Source organism: Hippoglossus hippoglossus, chromosome 15, assembly GCF_009819705.1.
Source record: "Hippoglossus hippoglossus isolate fHipHip1 chromosome 15, fHipHip1.pri, whole genome shotgun sequence".
NCBI lineage: Eukaryota > Metazoa > Chordata > Actinopteri > Pleuronectiformes > Pleuronectidae > Hippoglossus > Hippoglossus hippoglossus.
The window spans coordinates 13,419,176-13,441,946 of NC_047165.1; the positions used below are offsets into that span (position 1 = coordinate 13,419,176).

The following is a 22,771-nucleotide window of genomic DNA, read 5'->3' on the forward strand; positions in this document are numbered from 1 at the left end:
AATAACAATGTAAGTGGCTAAACGGCATGCAGCACGCATTCAAGACTAAATTTAAAAGGAGCGTATAGATATTTTGCAGAATGTCTCTCCCCGGCCACTTGGAAGTACTGGTAACAACTATAAAAATATAGGACCCTATCCTCTGCAGCTGTAAAACACCTATATATTACTTTAGTTTGTCTGTTTCTCATAAACACAACAGACTCATTGATTCCTCAAACACAAAGGAAAGATCTCTATAATGTAAAAAAAAACGTGTTTGTAGTATAAAGGCAACTCCTAATGCTAACGGCTTTTCCAGTCTGTTTATCCAGTTTTTGAGTCTTTTACATCAACTGAGAACCCTACTTAGGTTTGGTAACCCACCATGATGTCACCCATTGGTTTGCAAACTACTGTTTTAAAGCCTCAAAGTAACCATAACCATAACCATCAATCACACGGTAACCACACCCCAATGCGTGTTGTCTATTTGACTCTAAATGGGAGCATCATTGACTAAATGAACATCATGCTGTATTGAAGAAGACTAGAAACTAGCGTTTGATGCCATAAACTTCATATGAAAATGTTTAATGACGTTATAAATCAAGAAAGAAGTAGTAGCAGTTTTTCATTAACTTCTATAGAAATGACCATCCCACATCACCCAGTCCTTATTGAGACCATGATATAGTTTTGGTCTCCGAGGTGACAAGGCAGCTTGCACTTGTTAAGCCTACGTTGCCCTGGATGAAGAGGATTCATCCATCCATCCATCCATTATCTATACCACTTGGCCTTTCAGGGTTGCGGGGGAGCTGGAGCCAATCCCAGCTGACATTGGGCGAGAAGGGGGCTCCACCTCGCCAGCGTATCAGAGAACATATAGAGACTCCACACAGAAAGACGTCAGGTTCAAACCTTATTGCTGTGAGACAACGACGTTAACAACTGCACCACCATGCCGACCATACAGCAAACAATGTTCACAGTTCTTTACAATGTGTTATCGACAAATCAGGTTTTCTCTCTCTTTTTATTTATTTACTTCTCAAGTGTGTAATGTCCACTGGAGACAGGGTGGACACGTCACACTCTCTTTTCAAAATAAAGTTTTCGTCCATTTGATTTTTACATTGTCAGTTGATTTACTCCTCAAACATCATTGAAGAGAGGAGCCGGTGGAAAATTTTCCTCCTCAGAGCTGCTTTCAAATACGACTGTGAACTCAGAAATTAAGTTTTATGAGCAGAGGTGAGTTCTTGATGGACTTTATGCCTCTTAGGCAGCAGGCCTATCTTCTTTGAGGAGGTTGTCGGAGATGAATGCAACCTAAGAGAAGACTGTGGGCACTATTCTGTTGAATGGTTTATTCATGAGAGCAGGGGTAACCAATCTCAGCAGACCCAAGGTTCACGTAAACAGTTTAACCTGAATAACACCATCAACTGGAGAAAGGCCAAAGAGTGCGCAGAGCAGTAAACTTCACTATTGTCTGCTCTTGTAATTGCTGGATCTCGCTCATTTAAGGAGATTTAGTGGAGTTAAAAGTGCTCATGTTTCTTTTTACCATGATCTAATCTCTTCTAATCCTCCCCAAGCCCGCTGTTTCAAATCACGCTCCACCATACATGCAAGTGTTTAGTTCTTTGTCGAGATGGAACACATTTTAAATCAGCACCAAAAGCGTCACTGAACCTGGCTTATTCCAGACATTGAATCACGGCCGCAGCGTTCCTCCCCGTCTGCCTGTAACAGCAGAGTAATATCGTCTTGCAAAAGCTGACACAGTGAGTGTGAAGGACATCCAGTGCAGCAATGTTAAAAAAGAACGGATTCATGGCCTGTATGCACAGACTCTGCTTCTCCTGTCGGGTACCGCCAATCCAAACCTCTCTGGTTCCTGTGTGGCTTTATTTGTGTGAACACGAATTTGACCAAATTAAAGTTAGGGATTATGTCAGGGATTAAGTTGTTCAGGGGATCCAATACTTCTCCCTTTCTTGCATGAGTCTTTCCCCACAAAGGCAGAGTCAGAGACCTGCATATCTCAGTAATTGACCATTTTATTAACAATCCCATATGACAAATTGCTCCACGCTGGACCATAACTGCAAAGTAATCAGTGGATTAATTTCACTCATTATAAAAATAAACCTAAAGTTAAACTACAGGAATACAGGAATGTGAAATAGTTTTTTTATGGAGAGTTTCTTCTACAGTATTTTTATTAAAAGGGACATTTTTTTACAGAAGCAAAATAATATTTGTGCAGCCTTTACTCACACAGAATATAAAATATCAGTGTTGTTTTCAGCTATACAAAATAAATGATGGAGACGCTGAATTCATTTGAACACATCATGGCCCTGCATACTGTTTAGCTGTTTGTTTACTTTAAAGCTATGTGTATACTTATAATGTTTGCTTTCTCTGACTCACGCTCCTCCATTTACACTGCATTTGTCTGGTTTTTGCTTTTTGAAAATGTGACTTTTATTTAGGTTGGTTCATCCAAGCAAACTAACAAGAGACTGGATTTTTGAAATGTAACTACACTGTGTTAATGCCTGGTTTAGTATTATGGGCCTTATTTTCCCTGAGAATTGCTGTAAAACCATTGTTGCTGTTCTACACCCGGGGGAAACAATAAAAAAGAACGAGTTGCTGATCAACAATAATTTAAATAATTGTGACTTAAAGGGGACATATCATGAAAATTCCACTTTGTTAGTGCTTCTACACGTTAATGTGGGTATCTGGCATGTCTACCAACCCCAAAACTCTGGGAAAAAAACACTCGCGCGTTTTGTTATGTCAGAAACGTCATGCTTGAGTGATTCGAATGAGCTTCTTGTGTATTGTGTCGTCACAATACACTGGAAGTCTCCCTACATGGCCTTGGCCCACCCCCCACCTCATCCCCCCTGCCCCCCCACACTCGTTACGCCGGGTTTACACCGGACGCGGAAGCGCCATTCTCAAGCACGCAGCCGCCTGGCTGTTCACACGGGACGTGCATTTCTCCGCGCTGGTCAGCCCCATAGACTGTATATATAAGGTCAGCCCGCGATTCTGCTTTCTCCGCTTGTTGTTGTACCCGTTGAATGTCGGGGTTCGGGGGTAAATGATGGTCTTCATAGCCCCCCCCACCTCTCTTTCTCTCTCTGTCTGTCTGCTTGTGTGCTTGTAGTGGATGGGCAGAGGGGGACATTTAATTATGTGATTGGGAAAATTAAAACTCCAGGACAACAGAAGGGGAATACGAAGTATGGGATGCATATTTGATAATTTATATCATATAAAATATGTAATTTATATCGTTTAAAATCATGGGGGGAGAGGGGGGAGGGGGAGAGCTGGCTCACTAGCATTTAAAGGAACAGGCACTCAAAACAGGTCACTCTGTGGAGGGCTGTTTTATACAGGGTAAAAAGGGTGCTGTTTTAAATGATCCTTGTGGTATTTTGACCAAAGTATGTTACAGACATTTCATTAAGACCCCAAGGAACCATATCAACTTGTGGTAAAATGGGCATGCTATGTCCTGTTTAGGTGATCGGGTGACGCTGAACCCCACTCCTGAGCAGCGATTGATCAGGTCTGCTTGTGAATTATCTGCTCCCCTGTAAATTGTGAGTGCTGACAATACGATTATTTCACAACATGCCTTATCATAGCCTATAATTTTGATTATTGTGGTTCCAATATTCTGGTGGTCCAACTGTTTCCCTTACCATCATCTAGTTTATTCATACAAGTAACACGGCCGCGGCTCCATCCCATGTTTATGTTATCGTTTACACATGACAACAAATCTCAGCGATGACGTGTTGTGATTGTATCTCCATGACAGCCGAGCACAATTAAACTCTCATCTGCAGAGAAAGACAATGAGATGCGTTTGAAAGCTCCGGAAAAATGTAGATGAACCTTGAGTTGTTTTTCATTGCTAAACTATACTTACATGTATATGGATCCAAATATAAATGCCATGAATATCATTTATTATCTATCGCAGACAAGACTGATGGACATTGTAAGGGAGAAGCTATGTGATTCCGATAAAGTCGAAGCATTACTCAAGTGTCAGCTCAAACAAAACCTCACTCGGTGTTCATCAGCGTAACTTATCTCTCTGCTGACGTTACTGTCGGTTTGACCTACAACACATGCTGCACTCAGATCGGACAAGACACTGTGTGTGTAAACAGACAGGCCCTTAATTAATGAGGCTCCATTGCTTTAGGTTGACACTTATCTGTAAAAACAATTAACACCGGTCCTATTTAACAAGGCAGAGGAAATAAATCAAATGTTAATACAAGGGTGGAGAGTCCTCGGCCGCTGTAATTAGGACAGAAAGAACCTAAAGGCCCTTAGCGCTGTGCTTCATTATCAATTGACAACCTGTACGTCCCCCGACAGTGACGGATCTTCACAGGGAGCAGCCTGTGAATGCTTCTCCACGCGGCAGAATGGGGAGGAAAATGAGATTCACAGTCCTTTTGTCTCAGTGAATAGACGCTTTCTACCTGCTCAAATTCAATCAGCGGGCGCCTTTTGTCGTCTCTTGCGCACTTGGAGCAGGAGTTTGCTTTTCAATACATTTTCTCCAATTGTGTCACAGTTATACAATATGTAGGGGAAAAAATTGCGATGAGATTGACTCTCGATTACTTTGGCGACATTAAACAATATGGTGTTTGTCATTGGGAGAACAGAAATAAACAAATCAGACAAGGCCTTTTCTCACTATTCAAATTGTATTACTTGTGCTCCCAGAGTTTAGCTTTAGAAGTAACTGCGTCCTTCCCTCGCCGGCGGCGCCGCGCTCCGACGGGACCGCCGAGGCCATTACGCAGTCTACCTGAGTCCCTCGTCTTTTAAATAATCGAGTGGAAGTGTGTGTCTTACATCTGTTTTAATAAACAGGAGAGTTCTGCATGGAGAATTTCCATAATTAATCTAACAAATGTGAACTCAGCAGTGTATCTGAAGCCATTGTTATAAAGCAATTACAGCAGATGTTCATGCCGTCCTTAAAGGTGGCCCGGGAAACTGCTCCCCTTCAAGAAACACTCAACCAATCTCACCCATCTTTTATGTTCATGAAATAGATTATATGGGAAGACTCCCCCCCACCCCCATTTCAAAAAGGCGTCCTTTTGCTTTTTTTTCACAGCAGATTGGACTTTTTTTTCCTCTTCAAAGCCTCCCAAAGCTCTGTGTTTAATCACATTACGCCATTTGCCACACAGCCTTGGTATGGTTGCAGGGCTCAGGTCTAAAAACCCAGGCAATGTGTTTCAGTTTTTTAACAGCAATTTGTACAATTCATGGTTGTGCTGTGAGCGACAGAATTCCATATCACTCTCAGATTCTCCTCTCTTCTATCATCAGGCCTGACATTAAAAGATAAGATTTGATCCAGATGGGATTTGATCTTTAACATTAAACCGAGGCCATGGTCCCAGTCCATACAGAATGCCATCAATCACAATCTCTAATCTCCCTCTGCACTTTTCACATGGAAGAACTCTGACTGATCGCAGAGAGAAATGTCTCACTGCTGCTCTTTCTCGGGAATAAGTGACATTCATTCATTATCGCCCGTTTGAAAAGTCAAAACAACTTAAAGTACTGCACCTATTCCAACTGTGCCTCATGCAGAAACAATACACTGTTTGACAAATAGTGCCACATCAGATCACATACTGGAATATAAAAGCTCTACAGTGGAAAGACATGTTACCTCTGTTTAACTCAGTGTTTGATTGTTTGTTAGAATGAAAAGCTGCTCCACCAAATCCCATGAAACTTGGGGGAAGGACGCAGTATGGGTCAGGAAAGAACTCGATACATTTCGGTGCACATATAGATTACATAGCAGATCCAGGAAATGTCTTTTCCCACTATCTTTACCGTTGTGAGATAGGACTTTTTTCCTTGATTTCTCAGAGACAATTTCAAGGATCAGGAGGCATTTTGAAGGGACTGATATCTATGAGTGCGTGCAATTTGTTTCTTGATGAAAAGAATATGTCAAATAATTGTCAAATACTTTTAAAAAAGCTAAGTGGTCTTGTAATTCCAAGCATGTTTGCTTCAAAATGTGTTTCAATACCTCAAAATGTCCCGAAAGCCAAGGCATGTGGTATATAACCTTTAGCTAAAGAACAAGAAAGTAAGAAAGAGCCTTGAGATTAGGCCGACCACCATCAGTATATGATGCGCTTTGAATCTTTGAATGTTATTATGATCAAATTTTCTTGTTTAGTTTATGGATAACTGCATCCCTAAAGAGATCATCAATTTATCTCAAACAAAGATCAAAGCACGCTCGGGCTCTTTAGTAGCAGATAGAGACATCTAGCAAACCTCTGTTGCAAAATGTTAAGCTCAGATTCAAGCGCCTGACATTCACCGATCTCTAGATTTGGCAGATTTCATTTGACAACGCGTGAAGAACCTATTAGAAAGCTGTAACAGCCCGGAATGATGAAAATAACAAAATAAAGCTGAAAGCACTTTCCTCGGAGGTGATGCACAAATCTTTATACATGCTGAACCCCACCACACACATTCCCTCCACAGCCATGATCAACTCCACTCCTTGCTGTCCTATAAGAGGCCCAATAATGGCCACTGTCACTGCATTACTTCAAGACACTGACAGCATGACAGAGCCCATTAATCACTACAGTCTCCGGAGGAACCCCGGTTACATGACGTCCTGCTCCACGGCCGAGACGCAGCTAATATTTATGGCAACTTCACCAAGTCTGAGCAGTAAACAATGGACTGTCGTTCGTTTGTTCACTATACAATGATTGCAAACTACAGCCTGCATGTATAAGTACACGTGTATGTATTGTGCAGCGATGTTAATACTAACTATTGAATTGACTGGATAAACGCACGATGGACAATGAAAGAAAATTGATGCGATACATAAGACAAAGCAGCGGCTACATCCAGGATTTACTTCACTTTATATTTACTTTATATTTATTCATAATTTTAGTGCCTCTGCCAACGAGGTTATGTTTTCAGCATTTGTGTGTCCATTAGTTCACAGCATTACACAAACAAGACAATTATCTTCACAGTAAAATGGTAAAAACCTTCCAGTAAAACACTCAAAAATCAAAACAGAATGATTTCCTCAGATTGATATTTACATAAATCTATCAGTGTCTATATAAATATCAAAGTGGAATTTATATAATCTAATTCAAATCGAGATATACACCCTAACTAATGTACTAATAATTACTGGTAATTAACTGTTAAGTCCCTTTCAGACACGCATCCTTTTTATATCAACCTGAAGGCAATTCACTAAGCTGGTCGCATGCCTGAATAATCATTCTGGTCATTTCCTACACTCACAATAGAAAATCTTATTAGATCAGACCTGGTAACATTTCTTTTATCCTCTGGGCGAACTCTAGCATATTTACAGTGTTGTTATGAATATACACTGTCCCTGAAAAACAAGCAATAAATCAATAATAAATAAAAATAAATAACAATGTAAACAAAAAGCTGAACCAGTGAAACAGCCGAAGCTGAGAGTAAGGTGAGGGACTATATCTTCAGCTGTGGATGAATACACACTCGGTGAACTAGTATTAATTCCCAGAGGCAGCTGCACTGAGTTGAATAAACTACAGCTCATGCTAATAAATAAAAAAAGTCACAGAGTGCAACAGTGCAGCCGACTGTTTTTAATACGGACAACAATGAAGGAATAAGCTGCATGTGGATTTGGATACACAGAAAATACTTGGAACGTGTTGGAACATTATAAAGCTACCAAGAGCCTCATCCTTTAACATCCTTAATAAACTTGGCCTCATAGTCCCTCAACTCTTGCGAGCGCAAATCGTTTTTTCAGCTCCTGACGAGGCGCTTTTCTGAGCACCTGAATGTTAAAAAAGCTGAGTTGAGTCATCGAACGCTGAGGCCCTCTCTGCGAGGGAGTGCGCAAGTAAAGGATGCGGCAAGGTGAGATTTGTGGGAGGAAGATAAAGAGGGAGACGCCGCGTTCATAAATTATAAAGCAAACAATGATACATGATAACTACCAGCTTCCTCGTGCTTCCCATTGAGGTTTTAAATCAATACCACCCTCAAATAGGTGCAATTATGGACATTCTCACAGTATCACTTTTATGAGACGGACTGACAGTTTGACAGAGTCCATCAATCAAACGGCCTCTCTGGAGAAATCTGCGAGACACCCACACACCCATGCTGCTTCCACCCGAAGACAAATACAGGATGTAACAGCAGACACTCACACACACTGCTGCTGATCTCTTATTGTGCTTTTACACTGCAGGAATCTTGTAGTGGAACAACAGCATTAACAATAACATCTGCTGAAAATGAAAAAAAAAAAGAACCCAAACAAACAAACCTGGTCCATAAAGAGGTCTCGATACATTCTGCAAACGCGCTTGGAGAAAATTGTGTAATGCGGCAGAGAGAAATAAAGAAATAGCAAAGTGAGATATGAGGAGAGAAAATGTTCAGGACAAATTCATCTTTCCATAATCCCCTGGTCTCCGTGCTCCCACCCTCCTTCCCAACCTCCAATTACAAAGAGAAGAAATGCCTCGCTTTCTCACTCCTCAGAAATACACAGGCTCTACATCAGAACTCAATTTGGTTTGGTAATGAGACTGCGCTTGTGCATTTCCCCATGCAGACAGCCCAATCTTCAATTGCCAGCACACATGGGGGCTTTGCTTAGCAGGAAGGCTCTGAGGAAATAGACTGGTAAAAGTGTTGGCTTTTTTCATTTGGATGAAACTTTAGCGCTCACCTTGTGTAGTCTTTTCAAAAATGACCTTGGGAAATTCCAGAGGACGAGTGTATTATAACCAGGGCCTTGATTTCCTTTTTTTTTTATATAAGGATCCCAGCGTTGTTTTAAGTGAAGTGAGCAAATATGTGATATAGGGCTAGTGAAGGCACACTGAGGGACGGTGGTCTATCAAATATTCCATACATTAACCTGCCCTGTCAGTCCCTTTACTGGCCCTCGCTGCTCACTGACAATCAGGGTGTGCATGACAGCGGGCTGCGTACGTGTTGCCGGACTCGACTCGACTCACAACCAAGTGCCAGTGCCTTCAGTGGATAAGTCCAGGGCTTTGTTTCCTTGCCAACCCTGAACCCAAGGTTGGCGGCTGCTGTCTCCAAGGTCAACAATAATGATACCCCTGCTGAGGTGCCCTTAAGCAAGGTATTTAACCCCCATGTGCTCTTCCTAATGGCTCACAGCGCAGACTAATGGCCTAAAAGCCTGAGAAGTACAATATAAGGCTACATCCACAATACTACGGCTTCATTTGATAACATCAACTCTGCTACGGAAACGCCTGACGTCCACTCTGCTGCAGTTTTACAGACGCTTAAAACAGAGAAGCTTGGAAATGCTACTGGGCACGTTTTAGTTTGAAAACTCCTGGGCTGCGTTTTGAAATGATGAGGTAGATGCTCACAACCGCTTGCTGATTGGCTCTTCTCATTCACGATGAAGCCTTCGCTGATTCGTCAGGTTCCTATTACACGATCAACTACAAGCGTTGCTGAACCTGTTCTAACAGCTTTTGTGCTGTTGAATTCTGCATTATACAATGGGATGAGATGAGCTACTATTCGAGGAATCAGTTTGCACCGGCGCACACATTGCCCAGAGTATGTGAGTGGTCACGTGATATGTGTTTCCGGCCCGTTAGTATGGACGGTGTTTAAAACTTCATGTGGACAAAACATCAAAACGCTCATATCAGAGATCATTTTGATAAAAAAACGAAGTAACATTGATGTAGCCTAACATCACCATATTACACAGAGATATTACAGAGATTAATTGCTGCATTTCTGTCGTAAAATTTCCATTTTCCTTTTTAATTCTTTCCTTCTCATTGTTGTACAGGGAAGCTGGTCCGAATGTTTGTCATGCTCATTTTACACACATGAGAAGGCTGAATATAAGTTTTCAAAAGAAAACTGTATTTATTATAACCATGCAAACAGAGAACTGAAAAGCTCCAGTAATATCTAAATCTTGACTGTAAGACCTTTGTAAAATATAGTTTAATTTACAAACCTACTGTGTATAAATGTAGAATAACGTGTTTGGATTATTAGTATTCATGCATAGTGTGGTGATTATGATAATGTAGCCAATGTTAGGTAATTTATCAAAACATTATTGGTCAGAAGTTTTGTCGTCTGAAGTGTGTTATTTGAGGCCTCATTTATATGTGTGTGGAATATGATGCAGATTTGAGAGCTTTGAAATAGTGATGAAAAAGATGAAGGCGATGTTAACGTTCACTGTGATCCATCACTTATCCTACTTTTAAATTCCTTATCTTACTCCTGCTGAAGTTAATGGAAACCAAAGGCCTGCACAAGACGGTCCGAGATCATTACCAAATGAACAGTGTGATTTGAAAATTGAAGTTAATTGTATAAAATATATATATATATATAGTTCCTGCTTGCCCAAATTTGTCAAACTTGTCCCTGAATGCCTCACCATGCAAAGCCAGACTCCTCCGGATCACATGAAAGGGAATTAGAGCCACTCTGATTTAGACACAGTTCAAGTGAAATTACTATCAGCCATACTTTTCAGTGTGTGCTAAAGAGGATTGGACTCACGTAGTCATCATAGGATTCATGTGTGACTGCTAACAGCGGGACCCTGTATGCAGCACTCCCCGCCGCCCCCCTGGCTCTCTGCGCTTGTACCTCCCTCGTTAAACCGGTCGTGGGAAGTTTGCTGTGCGCCGCTGCTGCTGCCGCTGGCCCCCGAGGTGCCGCTGCTGCTGCCGCCGCCGCTGCCGCACTCCTCCCCGTGCCTCTGTGGCCCCTGGTTAAAGCAAACAAGCACACAAACATGGCATCAGTTTTTACTTCACAACATGTCTAAATAAGCCACAGTGGGGGAAAACAAGTTAAACAATAAGAAATCCATTAAATCTCTCATATCGCTGCCACCGACCTGGTGGTATAACTACTGGCGCTGAGGTTGATCTTGTCACGATCTGAGTGTCACTTTGTGTCTCTCTCTGCTGTGCAACTGTGCTGGAGTTTCAATAACACCATGGAGCAGTGCCATGCCTGTGTTTGTGTCACCATCTGCCTCGATTAACTGAATGCACTCAGGTTGCAGTCGCACAGTTCCACCGGAGTATAGAGTTTATTTAATATTGTCCACCAGAAAAGAAATGAATGGCCAAAGGGCTCGGGCAGGAGAGAGGAATTTAAGGTGGTTTGTTAGTTCTGTGGAAGTGGTGACTGTCCAGCAGCAGGACCACATGAACAGCGCGGGGGATTGCGGGTGCGGATTTAGCCGCGCTAAAGCCGTCCATTGTCTGCTAAGTTACATTTTAACAGCTGCCTGATGTAGGTGGGCTAGGATACCCCTTTTCTTCCCTTGGCACATCCTCCACTAGGTAGCAGCTCATTGTGATCCAAAAATACAGACACTCAAAGGGGAATTACTGCTGCATATTTTTCATGGAGATTTACAATAATCGCTTATCGGCACGCCATAAGGAGTAAAATCTGGGGAGGGAAGTGGTGGCGGTGACTTTAAAATGGGAGCATCCAATGTTACTGGTGGATTTAAAGCATCCTGCCTGCGCTGCCTGAATTAGGCTGCCGTGGCAAACTGTACCTGCTCGCTCCTGAGGGACGGCCACGGCTGCAGGTAGATTACGGACAATTTACTCTATGAAACGAGCTGTGGAGGCGACGGGAGGAGGCATGTGTTCCACACGCACAGCTTCATGCACGGCTGAGCCAATCAAATGCTCTGTAACACTCAGAGCTCTATGGTAACAGCCTGAGCACCTGGAGCAAACGCCGTGTCCATATTGGCTTTTACTTGTATAACAGTGGGGGGAAAGAGTCCCCGTGTCAGACACATGCTTCTAAAGGGTAGAAGTCTTTGTTGTCTCCTAATTGGTCAGTCGACCAAAAAACTATCTTTTTTTAGAGGATGAAGTTGAAATTTTACAAGAATAACAACATTTTACGAGAAAAAGTTAAGTTACACTTTAGTATAGTTTTCATAAATAATGAAATAGGTAATCTTTTGGCTCATCAGCACCACATTTTTACAAGTATCAGGACTTTTGCAAGAAGCTGTGTCTCTTCTGGAAATAAGCACAGACTTGGAGGCAATTGCCTTTTTTGTGGAGGAGGAATCAAGATTAAGGGATAATTAAGAAATAAGATTGGTAATCAAGATTTTTTATCCAGAAGTGGAACTCTGGAGAGCATGGCGATCCTCGCTGGTTAGTCCTAAAAAGTAGTCCTTTCTTCATTTTTGCAATATCACAACTTTTTCCTCATTAAATTACAACTTTAGTTTCATAATAATATGACTTTTTTTATTCTTGTAATATTACAACATTATTCTTGGAAAGATTCACTTTTCTTTAATATGGCCCTAAGACTTAATGGTGGATTCACTGGGGAGAGAAAACCTGCTTGTGTTTGCAAAGTGATCATCTGTGTGAAGGCACACTGTGCATCCACCTAAGTGCATGTTACTATCTTGGTCATGCTACCTTAAGAAAACAGTGAAATACAATTCGAAACTTAAACAACAACCTAAGGCAGAGAATATAATATGAAATATTGAAATGTTCTGAAAATTCACCATGAAGGTTTTGTGCTTCCTTGTTTCAATAATTAAAATGTGTCTGGCATTCATAACACTTCACACTAAGTTTCACTTTATCTATAAATGTATGAAATTACACATCATCTTTAAATAAATAACAAATCTGTGGTAGTCAAAGCTGCTGACTCATCTTGTGTGACTGTGTAACTGAATTAAAGGGCTATTCCACCAGTCGTCTGCTCATGGGCGCGTCTTCTCTTTTCCCATCTTCTCAGATTTATTTTGAGGAATAACTCACAACAACAGTAACCAGGGGATCACATATCAATTGAGTTATGTTTTATTTTATCACTGACAAAATAACAAAAAGCAAGTTTGGATATTGGATATTTTGATTTGAGGAGTGTTTTTGCCATTTGCCACTTTAGTCAAATTAATCAAATACTTTTTTTGTTTTATTATTAAAACATCCCGACATTTTTCAAAGATATCTCTTAAGTCAGAGTGTGTGTCATCACCAGGAACACATGGAATCTGTGCAGAATTCAGATGACACCTCCGCAGAGTTAATGCCTGTGAAGTAGATACATCTCCGCCGCCTTCCTCAGTGTTGTTTTAACATTTAAAACAGTGAAATGAGAAATACACTGTTTCATTCCTGTGTTCCAGAGCTAACTGTTTGTTCATTGGGCATCTGTGGCTCAGGGGGTAGTGCGGGCCGCCTGTTAGCCAGAGGGTCGGCGGTTCTTCCCCATTCCAAATGCCAAACCTAACCCTGTTCACATAGATGCACTGTATCAATGTGTGTTTGAATAGGTGAAAAAAATATACTCTAAAGTTGGAGTGGTCGTCAAGATTAGAAAAATGCTATATACAGACCATAACCTCTATATAAATGTTTGTCTTCCTGTAAAACAATTTTAAATGTGTCATGACTCATGCTGCACTGAGGGACATTTACAAAACTTGCACTAATCAATTGTGACTTTGGGCGTGAAGCTTGCCGCTCCAGTCATATAACACTGCACTTCAATGTGTCAAAAATGAGATTTACTGCTGAGGAACAGAGGGGGAACTATTTGTCAACACAGGAAACGGTGAGGGATCAGGTGAATGAATTCTCTTTGAAGTCAATTTGTCTCTTTCTCTAACAATCTTTGCTGTTTTTTTTTGCTATCTGAGATAAATATTGGGCATCAATTTTACAAGCAAAACATATTCAGTGGATTTTTATTTTTGATATAAGCTGAAAACTGAACAACAGAAATCCTGCAGCTTCCGTTTGGGCCTGGTCTTCACTCATGAATCTCATCATATTTTATCCATTAAGATTCTGCATGAACAAAGTCAACATTTTTCAACATGTGAACATGTCTCGCTTGTGCCTTTTAAATGATAAAACTAAGACATAGTTTGATAGAGTGAAATAAGTATGTCCACCTCAACGCTGCAGGAAACAAACGGTCTGAAACAAACGGATTCAAACAGCCAGGGTTTGTGATGTCACAATCCTAAAAAAATGTATCCGTGGGTGGAGCTTAGTACCTGGAAAAAGGCTCCTCAGCTGCAGGTGGCGCTGTGAGGGTGGAGTGACAGGGAACAGGGGCGGAGCCACATTAGCTTATTCATAGATCTCAATCCCGAAATGAGGACGGAAGGTGTAGAGTTGCATTTAAGCCAGTGACATACTTTTTGAATGACGGACATTTTGAATAAGTAATTATAAGGAATAAAGAAGAGTTGTGGGGGTGTAACAAGCTGCTGGAGGGGGACTTTAAGGTTTGTAATTCTTCTGAGGTATTCCAAAATAACCCAGATAATGGTATCACTGTTATCTTTATCTTGGCTTTGGCTTGAGACTTGGGAACTAACAATTCTTATTATTGGTCCTGTTTCTCAGTTTTGATCTATTCCTGCAATGCCACCAATGTTTTAAAAGTGCAATCCTAAAAATCTGTGGAAACCCAATATAGAAACTGTAACTTCATATTGATTTCATATTATGTGCAACAGAAATGGTTAATCTTCACGATGAACAACACCAATTTTTTTTAACATGACTAACAAAGGCTGAGCACAAATTCAGCTTTTACAAATCCTACAACTTTGCAGGAACGAACGTCACTTTGTCTCTCTTGGATCTTTTATAACAATAGTAACCTTCAGAATTTCAAGAGGCCCTCGTTACTGTTTTCCACGGGAACACTCAGCTTCTTTCAGTGCAGCTCTTCACGCAGGTGTAACCGGTACTTTACCTTGTGGATATTGCGGTTGCCGGCCGCGCGCCCCTTCCCGGTGCACTCCTCCCCCTGCTCGACTCTTCGGAGCCGTTCAGCAGGGACAGCTCTCTCAGTTGCTCCTGTCTGATCTCGTCGTTATAGTCCTGCGGGAACCCCCCAAAAAACAAAAAAAAGCATGTGTCATAAAAAAGGAAGACAAGGACATTTGTCTTCTGACTGCAACAGATGCTTGCAACAGCAGCAAATGTCATCGAATTCAAATTGTCGTGACACGCACAGGAAACACATGGCGTCTCTGAGCGCTGAATGCTCAATGAAGACGTTTTCTTTGGTTATGTTTGGACACAAAACACAAGGGAAGGATTAGTAATTTGGGAAAAGACAATAACCCATGAAAGGGCTGCGGATACACTGCTCACAGCAAGTTTGAGCTTCTGTTTCTTTTCTACAGAACAAGATTGAATTCACAAATTATAGGCAGGATGTTCAATATAACAGGGACAGGGTTTTCAAAAATAATTTCTCTTTTTGTCGAGGAGACGTAAAAAAAAAGGAAATAAAGTCAAAAAGCCTTTCTTCTCCCTTTAAGGCAGCACAAAAATAGTCTTTACTTTGTGGGCACACACTGCCTGTAATTGACAGCTTGAACAACGTTGTTTGGAATATCGTTATCTTGTGATTCTGAAGCATTTTTCTCAACCCGTTATCAAATGCTGGATCATTACAGAGCAGATAAGCCTGTGGGAAAAGCAGTATTCATTATCTTGTCATTGCTGACAACTAAACAGGCTTATTTATCAGAAACCTTCAAACCAAACCCACGAGATTCACTGCATTGGACAAACGTTTTTTTGTTTTTTTTGTCTGACAACAAAGCGATGGAGGCTGGAAAATAATTCCTTTGCTTGTCAATATTTCTGACGGCCATGTTTTCTAACGTCTTCTTCGATTTTTGACGGCACGACTCAAAACGACTTAACTCACCCGGAACATTTTTTAATCTCTTTAGCACTTTTTCCTTGGACAGCCAGTTTTCCATAAATGTGAAATAAAAGTCGAAAATAATTTCCCCTGGTCCACATTAATCATCGCTCTCACTTTAGTCTTTACAGCCACGGAGTCAATGACGTCTTTGTGTGAGCATTAATCCAGCCAATATATTAACTGCACATTGATGCATGAGATACGACTCTGTCCAGAGTGCACTGATAAGTGAAGGACTAGATAACATTAATGGCTGCGCAAGTAAAAGTACAGCTCATATAATATTCTGGAGAATTAGTGTCACCTTTTCTTTTTCCTCTTTTTACGCCCTCCTTCTCATTGTTCGAACCCACTCACATCACACTCGTGACTATATCCCAGTTCTTCTCTGCCACTAGTTTTGACACTTCAAGTAATTAAACACTTTTTATTAGAGAAAAAAAATAAATATGCAAAGAGTCAAAACTGTGAAGCTAATTCATTACATAGATGTGTGAAAAGTAACTCCTCTATTATTATCAGACTCAAATTTAGCAACCAAATCTGCAACCAAGCTCCTTGTGGGATAATTCATCATTTTCCTGCAGGACCGTTTTTCAGCTTCCCCCGCTCTGTTGTTTCTAATCATTTTTGCTCTACACTTGGTTGTTTGCGCTTCACTGTGCAGAATGATGTATGTGCAGACTTTGACACTTTAAGTCTTTCTCTGCTGGAGGAGCAAAGTTTGCCAGTGTGTTATCCCAAATATCAATGAATACATGGACTGCATGTCAAGATGATGATGCGTCTCCACTTCCTCCCAATATCCATGAAGCCAAAATATCCTGCATAAGCATGTTGCCAACTTGGGCTGAAGACATCATTTGAGGCCAGAGTCTGTGCAGTAGCAATCAGGGGATGGGGCCGTGGTAGCGAGGTGCCGCCGATCAACACACTAGTTGCTAGTCAGTTGTCAATCATGATGTTTCACATAAACCCAACTTATGGAAAACACAAACACTTATCACCAGTGTGAAAAGAACAACCTAAAAAAACAGAAACCATCTTGGTTAAAAAAATCATTTGACTTTTTAATTTGGGCCATGTCCCATCCACTAACATGGTGGAGGTGGGATTTGTGACTTGTACTGCAGCCAGCCACCAGGTGGCGACCGAGGTGCTTTTAGGCAGCTATCATTTCATCCATATTTATCTACAGTATTATACGTTAACAAGACAAGTAAATGAGGATAATTTTGTGACATCACACATCTTTGGATGCCACTTGTGGTTCAATGTTTGACTTTAAGTCAGTCAGGAACACTTCGTCAAGATTTAACCATTTTTTGCATAAATAGGAATACAGCTATGCTTGGTGCGGATGGCTCCATTCTTTGGATGTTCCCTGAAATAGCCAAGCAGCAGTATGCCAGTCTACATGAAACCAAGCAGGTTTCAAACTTTTAAGAGGAATTGTCTCTGCTGAAGTTTAATGAAGAGAGGAATTCGTCCAACAGCCTCGTTAAACCTCGAGGATGCACACAGTGCATCTTGGTGAGTAACAATGGATGCAAACAAGAAAGCTCCACAAGGCACCTTTAAACATTGCATATGCATAGATTCAGGATTTATCAGTGAGGGTAAAGGAGCGGAAACCATTTTCTTTCTTTTTTAAGGAAACCAGCCAGGAAATATCCCAAGCAGATGCATTCAGTAAAAAGTATTTTTATATGTTTTGTATATGAATTATAAATGTATTTTTATAGGTATTTATATGTTTTACATGTCTGTTTATATGTTATATTTTTTTATATGTTATATGTTACATGCCTGAATATTATAAAAAATTGGAAAGGAGTCACTTTGTCACAGCTCTTCATTTGCAGTAACAGGATCCTGTCAGGAACCAGATGATGCACAGATTTTGAAACTGACATTTTTTCACACCTACATGTCAAGGAAGAAGAAAAAAGACTGAAAAAAAGAAAAAAGACTGAAAAAAGACTGCTCCTCTTGCTAATGGAATAATAAGGCATGCAGAGTTGTGTTGGTTTGAAGGAGACTGGCAGAGCTTCTCATTGGAGAGCTGGCAGCTTATCCAAAGCACAACAAATGTGCCAATGCTTGTAAAAGTTGAGTGTGGACAGAGGCCCTAACGTGAGCACACAGAGATAAACCCCCTGCTGAGGATTCTCGGGTCAGACTGTTTGCGGACTGAGATTAATTCTGACCACGCGTGACCTTTGTGCACACACGACGTCCTTCAAATAGCCAAAGCTCGACCTTTAAAGGGTCAACACATTAACAATAGCGATACATTGATTCCATATCAATCTTGTGTTCGGGTCTGTCTCAGACAGGTTCCTAATACAGGCTGTGTTGACTGATTTCGGATTTCATGCCTTGTGCATCTTATATCTCAGTGTATGAAAGAACTGTTTCTACATCCATAGACATTTTTCTGGAAAAATAATACACACGTAAATTAATTCAGCGCGTCTGAATGATCCATCTCAGAGGATTTGATCTTTAATTAGAAGAGATGTTGTTGAGCCAGTCCCCCCCCCTGAAACCTTGAGGCATCAAGTGATGTGATTTAACTGCATAAATACTCTCTCCAACAGAAACAACACAAAAGATCCATCCATCACTGTCTTCCCAGGCTCAGGTCTCAGAGGTAGCGGGCCAAGTGGGTCATCCCAGATGTCCCTCTCCTGAGCCACACATTCCAGCTTCTCCTGGGTGCTCCCGATGAGAAGCTCCATCAAGTTCTGGGTCCACCAAGGTGGTCTCCTCCCAGTTGGGTGAGCTCTGTAAACCTCCACTTGAGGGAGCCATGTGAAGGAGCCTCGGTTGTACTCCGAGCTCCCTCCGGATGTCTGAACTCCAAACCCTGTCTCTTAGGCTGAGCCAAGCCACCCACTGGCCACTTGTATTAATAACCCTGTTCTTTTGGTCACTGATCAGAACTTGTGACCATATGAAGGTTGGGATGTAGATCGACCTGTTAATCGAAAGCTTTTCCTTGGAGCTCAGCTCCCTCTTCACATCAACTGTCACAATGGTACAACTTCCCCTTACTGCTGATGCCGTCTCCATCTTTTCCCTCACTCTTGAATAAGACCCCGAGAAACTGAAACGCCTTCGCTTGGTGCAGCACACAACCTGGAGCAAGCAACTATATCGATGCCACTATATAGATATATTGTGTGGTCTTTGTTGGATTACTAGTATGGCCTAAGATTGTTGTCTTCCAAATGGTGCCTTTCGATGATGGGAGCAGATCCATGCTGTTGTTATTGCTATGATGAGATCACTATTATCACATATGTCCAATGAAATATTCCAGAGAGACACACTGGCCTCTATGGGAGACAGCGCTCAGGACCCACTCTATAATACACTGTATAAAAAGCAGATTTATGGCACATGGTGATGATGAATGAACTGATTTTTCAATTTTCAAAAGCAAAATAACGTGTGTTGAAATGTAAGGGAGTCGTACCCCCTCCGTCTATTCAGGTGACCTCACTAACCTTCTCAGGTGTAGTGAGCGACGCTCTTTAGAAACGTGCTCTCACACAGGTCAGGTTGTGTCACGTCAGCTGGATGGGCTTATTAAAGCATGTATTCCCTTTCACCCCTGGCCCAAAGGTCAGCATCAACATGCAATATGCAGGAACTTATGGTTCCACTGCGGAAATGGAAAACCACGCACAATAAATTAGTTTTGAATCTTTACAAATGCAACCCAAACACACACGAATGCCACAGGCCACAGTGAATTGAATTTCCTGTGTCGCCTTTAGCTTTTTTAGCTTCACCTCTTCACACCTATTGCAGACAACGAGAATCAGGAAGACGTCCATTTCCAGACTGCAATTGTTCAGCCTAAGACGGTCTGAGAAATCTTCATATACATGTATGTGATGTCTTGTATAACAGCCCAGTGAAAGATGCTCTCATCCCCCCCCAAGCACACAGGCCAGCGGACTCAGAGCCACAGAAGCAGCAGCTGCAGAGGAGCTTGAAGCGATTATTGTAAAGTTTTGTTACTGTGTGCATGTACAGTTTTCAGCATGAGTTTCTAATCTCTGTTGCCGAGACAGCACGGGCTGAATTGTGTCTGAAGAGAGCAGTGGTCCTGAGCCAGCTGGTGTGTATGTATGTGTGAGAAAGAGAGACAGCCGAGAGACAGGAGAGGATGGGTGCCTTTTATAAAAATAATACATTTCAAAATAAATGTGATTTCAAAACCAGCATTATGCATTTCATCAAAGAACAGTCATATAATTAAGTTTATAGCTGCACATTTAAGTGTGCGCTATCACTTTAAATAAATGGAGAAACAGTGCCGCTATTGGTGTCCAGTTGCATTAAAGCATAAACAAACCACAGCGTGATACTTTTCCCCACAGTTGGAAATTGCATATTTCGATTTATCGCTGTCTATTAGAGATCTAAATCTGCCGCTTTCAAAGTTAACACAACACAAATTGCACCTCCTTCATTTCCACAGCACTAAACACTTTCCTGCATTGTTACGAGCACCTGCACAGTGCGGATCTGTGCAGATAATGACACACATCTGTACAAAACACACACCGACCTTTGGTGTCGCCGCTCAGGCTTCTTCATTGGGAGCATATGGCTCAAATAACTCACATTAACAGTAAAAACAGGCCGACGTGTGTCAGTTTTAATAACACTCATAATTTGTTTGACTTTATGCAAAAAAAAAACTAATTAATGCCACATATCTTGTTCGGGCATCTGTGTCACCCTGTATCTGCCAAAACGCTCGGTTTGGCCTGCAGATCAAGGCCACTCTCTCTCATCCAGCTGGGAGCAGGATCGCCCGTCCTTCTCCAGTCGCCTGTATATACAGCCGACCACTGATAATTCCTGTTTGAGTTTCCTCCTGTTTTCTGGTGCATTCTGGGACTCTGAACTAACAGGCATTTCTGGAGTCGGATTTTTCACTTCACGGTAGATCTGAGGGCTCCCCGTTAGAAGAAGAGTTTGTTTTCTCAGTGGTTCCAGTGACTGATGAAACAAACTCAACCTGCTGGTGGCCCCTGTGTTCTGTCTCCGCTCCGGACTAAACGAATAACACAATAATAAATACACTCTAATGATCCAATTATGCATCTTAAATTCTAATTGGAAATTACATTAGTCGCACAGCGTGAGATTTATAACAGAGGACTTGTCTACACGCCACATGAGAAACGTTTTCATATCACATGAAAAGACTGTGTATCTTTTTCTCCTGGTTTGTAGATGTGAGCTGTGGGAGCTCAGTGGGAAGCAGGTTTTGTTATATTATAGAGGTAAGACATTTATTTTCAGACATCAGCGGGGTGATGCCACATTAAAAGATTTTTGTTTTTACTTCAGTAGAGGAGATGGAATCAATTTGAGTTATTGTTCAAAGTTAGACGATAAGAAAGAGGAACAGGGAAGAAATGGGTGCTGCGCAAGTCCCCCACTTCAGCTCACATGTGCAGCAATTCATCCCAAGACCTGGGAACTCACTTTGATGTGCAGATTTCCTCTTTAATTACAACCTCGTGAACATATTTCCCTCACTCTGCCTTTTGCAAATATCAGAAATTCATGTCGACAATATTAACAAGCTCTTAAATCCATGACGCTTACTTACAACTAAATCAATCGCCGTGACCGCCACTGCTTGTTGTTTCACATGAAGTGGCTCCTAAAGCACAGTGCAATGATAAAAAAAGGTAGACAGCAGGAAGCACTTGCTTCTCTCCACCAGAGGCAGGAAACATCTGTTACTAAAGATACTGACAGATGCCTGTTGTGTTACATTATGGGCAGGTTATTTGCAAACCCATTGGATCCCTGAGGCAGTGAGCAAGAGCTAAAGCACAGCATGGGATAGTCTCTATTCACATGTTTTTTATTGACACATAGACTAAGCTGGAGGAGGGATGTTTTCCCCCTTCTCTGACTTACATTGTTCACACTCCACCATGAAAAGACAATGTGTGGCAGGGAATGTATAGGGTCTGATTAAGAAACAAGATATAAATAATGTTGTTGAGATGGTTTTTAATTACTTCATAGAAGGAGGTTACATCTTAGACAGAATGTCTTTGTTTGCCTGTTGGTAAGCTATTACACAGAAACTGCTCGACAGATTACCAGGAAGCTCTGTGGAAGGAAGTGATAAGGTAAGGGAAGAACTCACTACATATGATGCAGATCGGAAGCAGGGGGCAGATTCAGGATATTTTTTTTCACTTTCTTTAACATTGCAAGGTGTTCTTTTGACATTTTCGTTGATTTCTCATAGTACTAGAGAGTGCATACCTCTGCCAAGGCCCAACAGTCCCCTCATGAAACCACATTTAAATTCACTACCCCAAATGTGCCTTATTTTACTTCGTCAAGATCCACGAATCCGTGGGAAATCAGTGAACATTGACTGCCCCATCTCGTTATGATAAAGAAAGCAAAACAAAATACTGGATCTGTCCCCTGATCCAGATCCGCAACACAATTTAAAAGCTTCTGCTCTGACCCACACCACACCCATCCAGTTTGGTGGTAATTTGTCCAGAAGTTTTTGCGTATTCCTGCAAACTATCAGACAAACTAACAGAAAAATAAACTAACTGACAAAAACATAACCTCCTTGGCAGAGGAGGGACTGTTGGACCTTGGTAGAGAAATGTGTTCTACTGCCTTTCTAGTTTTTTATAAGATGTTTCCCCTCAATATTGGCATTATTATTTTTAATAACAAAAAATAGAGTTTTAGTTTATTATTGTTCACTTCCACTCGCCACTTCCGGACGTCTCCAAACATGATAAACTGATGAGTCTCATCATCCACAGGAATGATTTCAGTATTTCAGTGAAATATAACTGAATCTGTGTCTTCCTTGTTGCCC

At 41.4% G+C, this 22,771-nt stretch overlaps 1 protein-coding gene across 1 annotated transcript in view; it reads right to left on the reverse strand.

Moving 5' to 3' along the window:
• khdrbs2 (KH domain containing, RNA binding, signal transduction associated 2) overlaps positions 1-22,771 on the reverse strand; it is a 67,828-nt gene that overhangs the window by 3,299 nt on the left and 41,758 nt on the right. Inside the window, exons 6-7 of the mRNA XM_034608959.1 lie at positions 14,902-15,029; positions 10,672-10,882 (exon numbers count right to left, since the gene is read on the reverse strand). Coding sequence (XP_034464850.1) covers positions 10,672-10,882; positions 14,902-15,029 — 339 coding nt within the window. The remainder of the gene's footprint in view (positions 1-10,671; positions 10,883-14,901; positions 15,030-22,771) is intronic.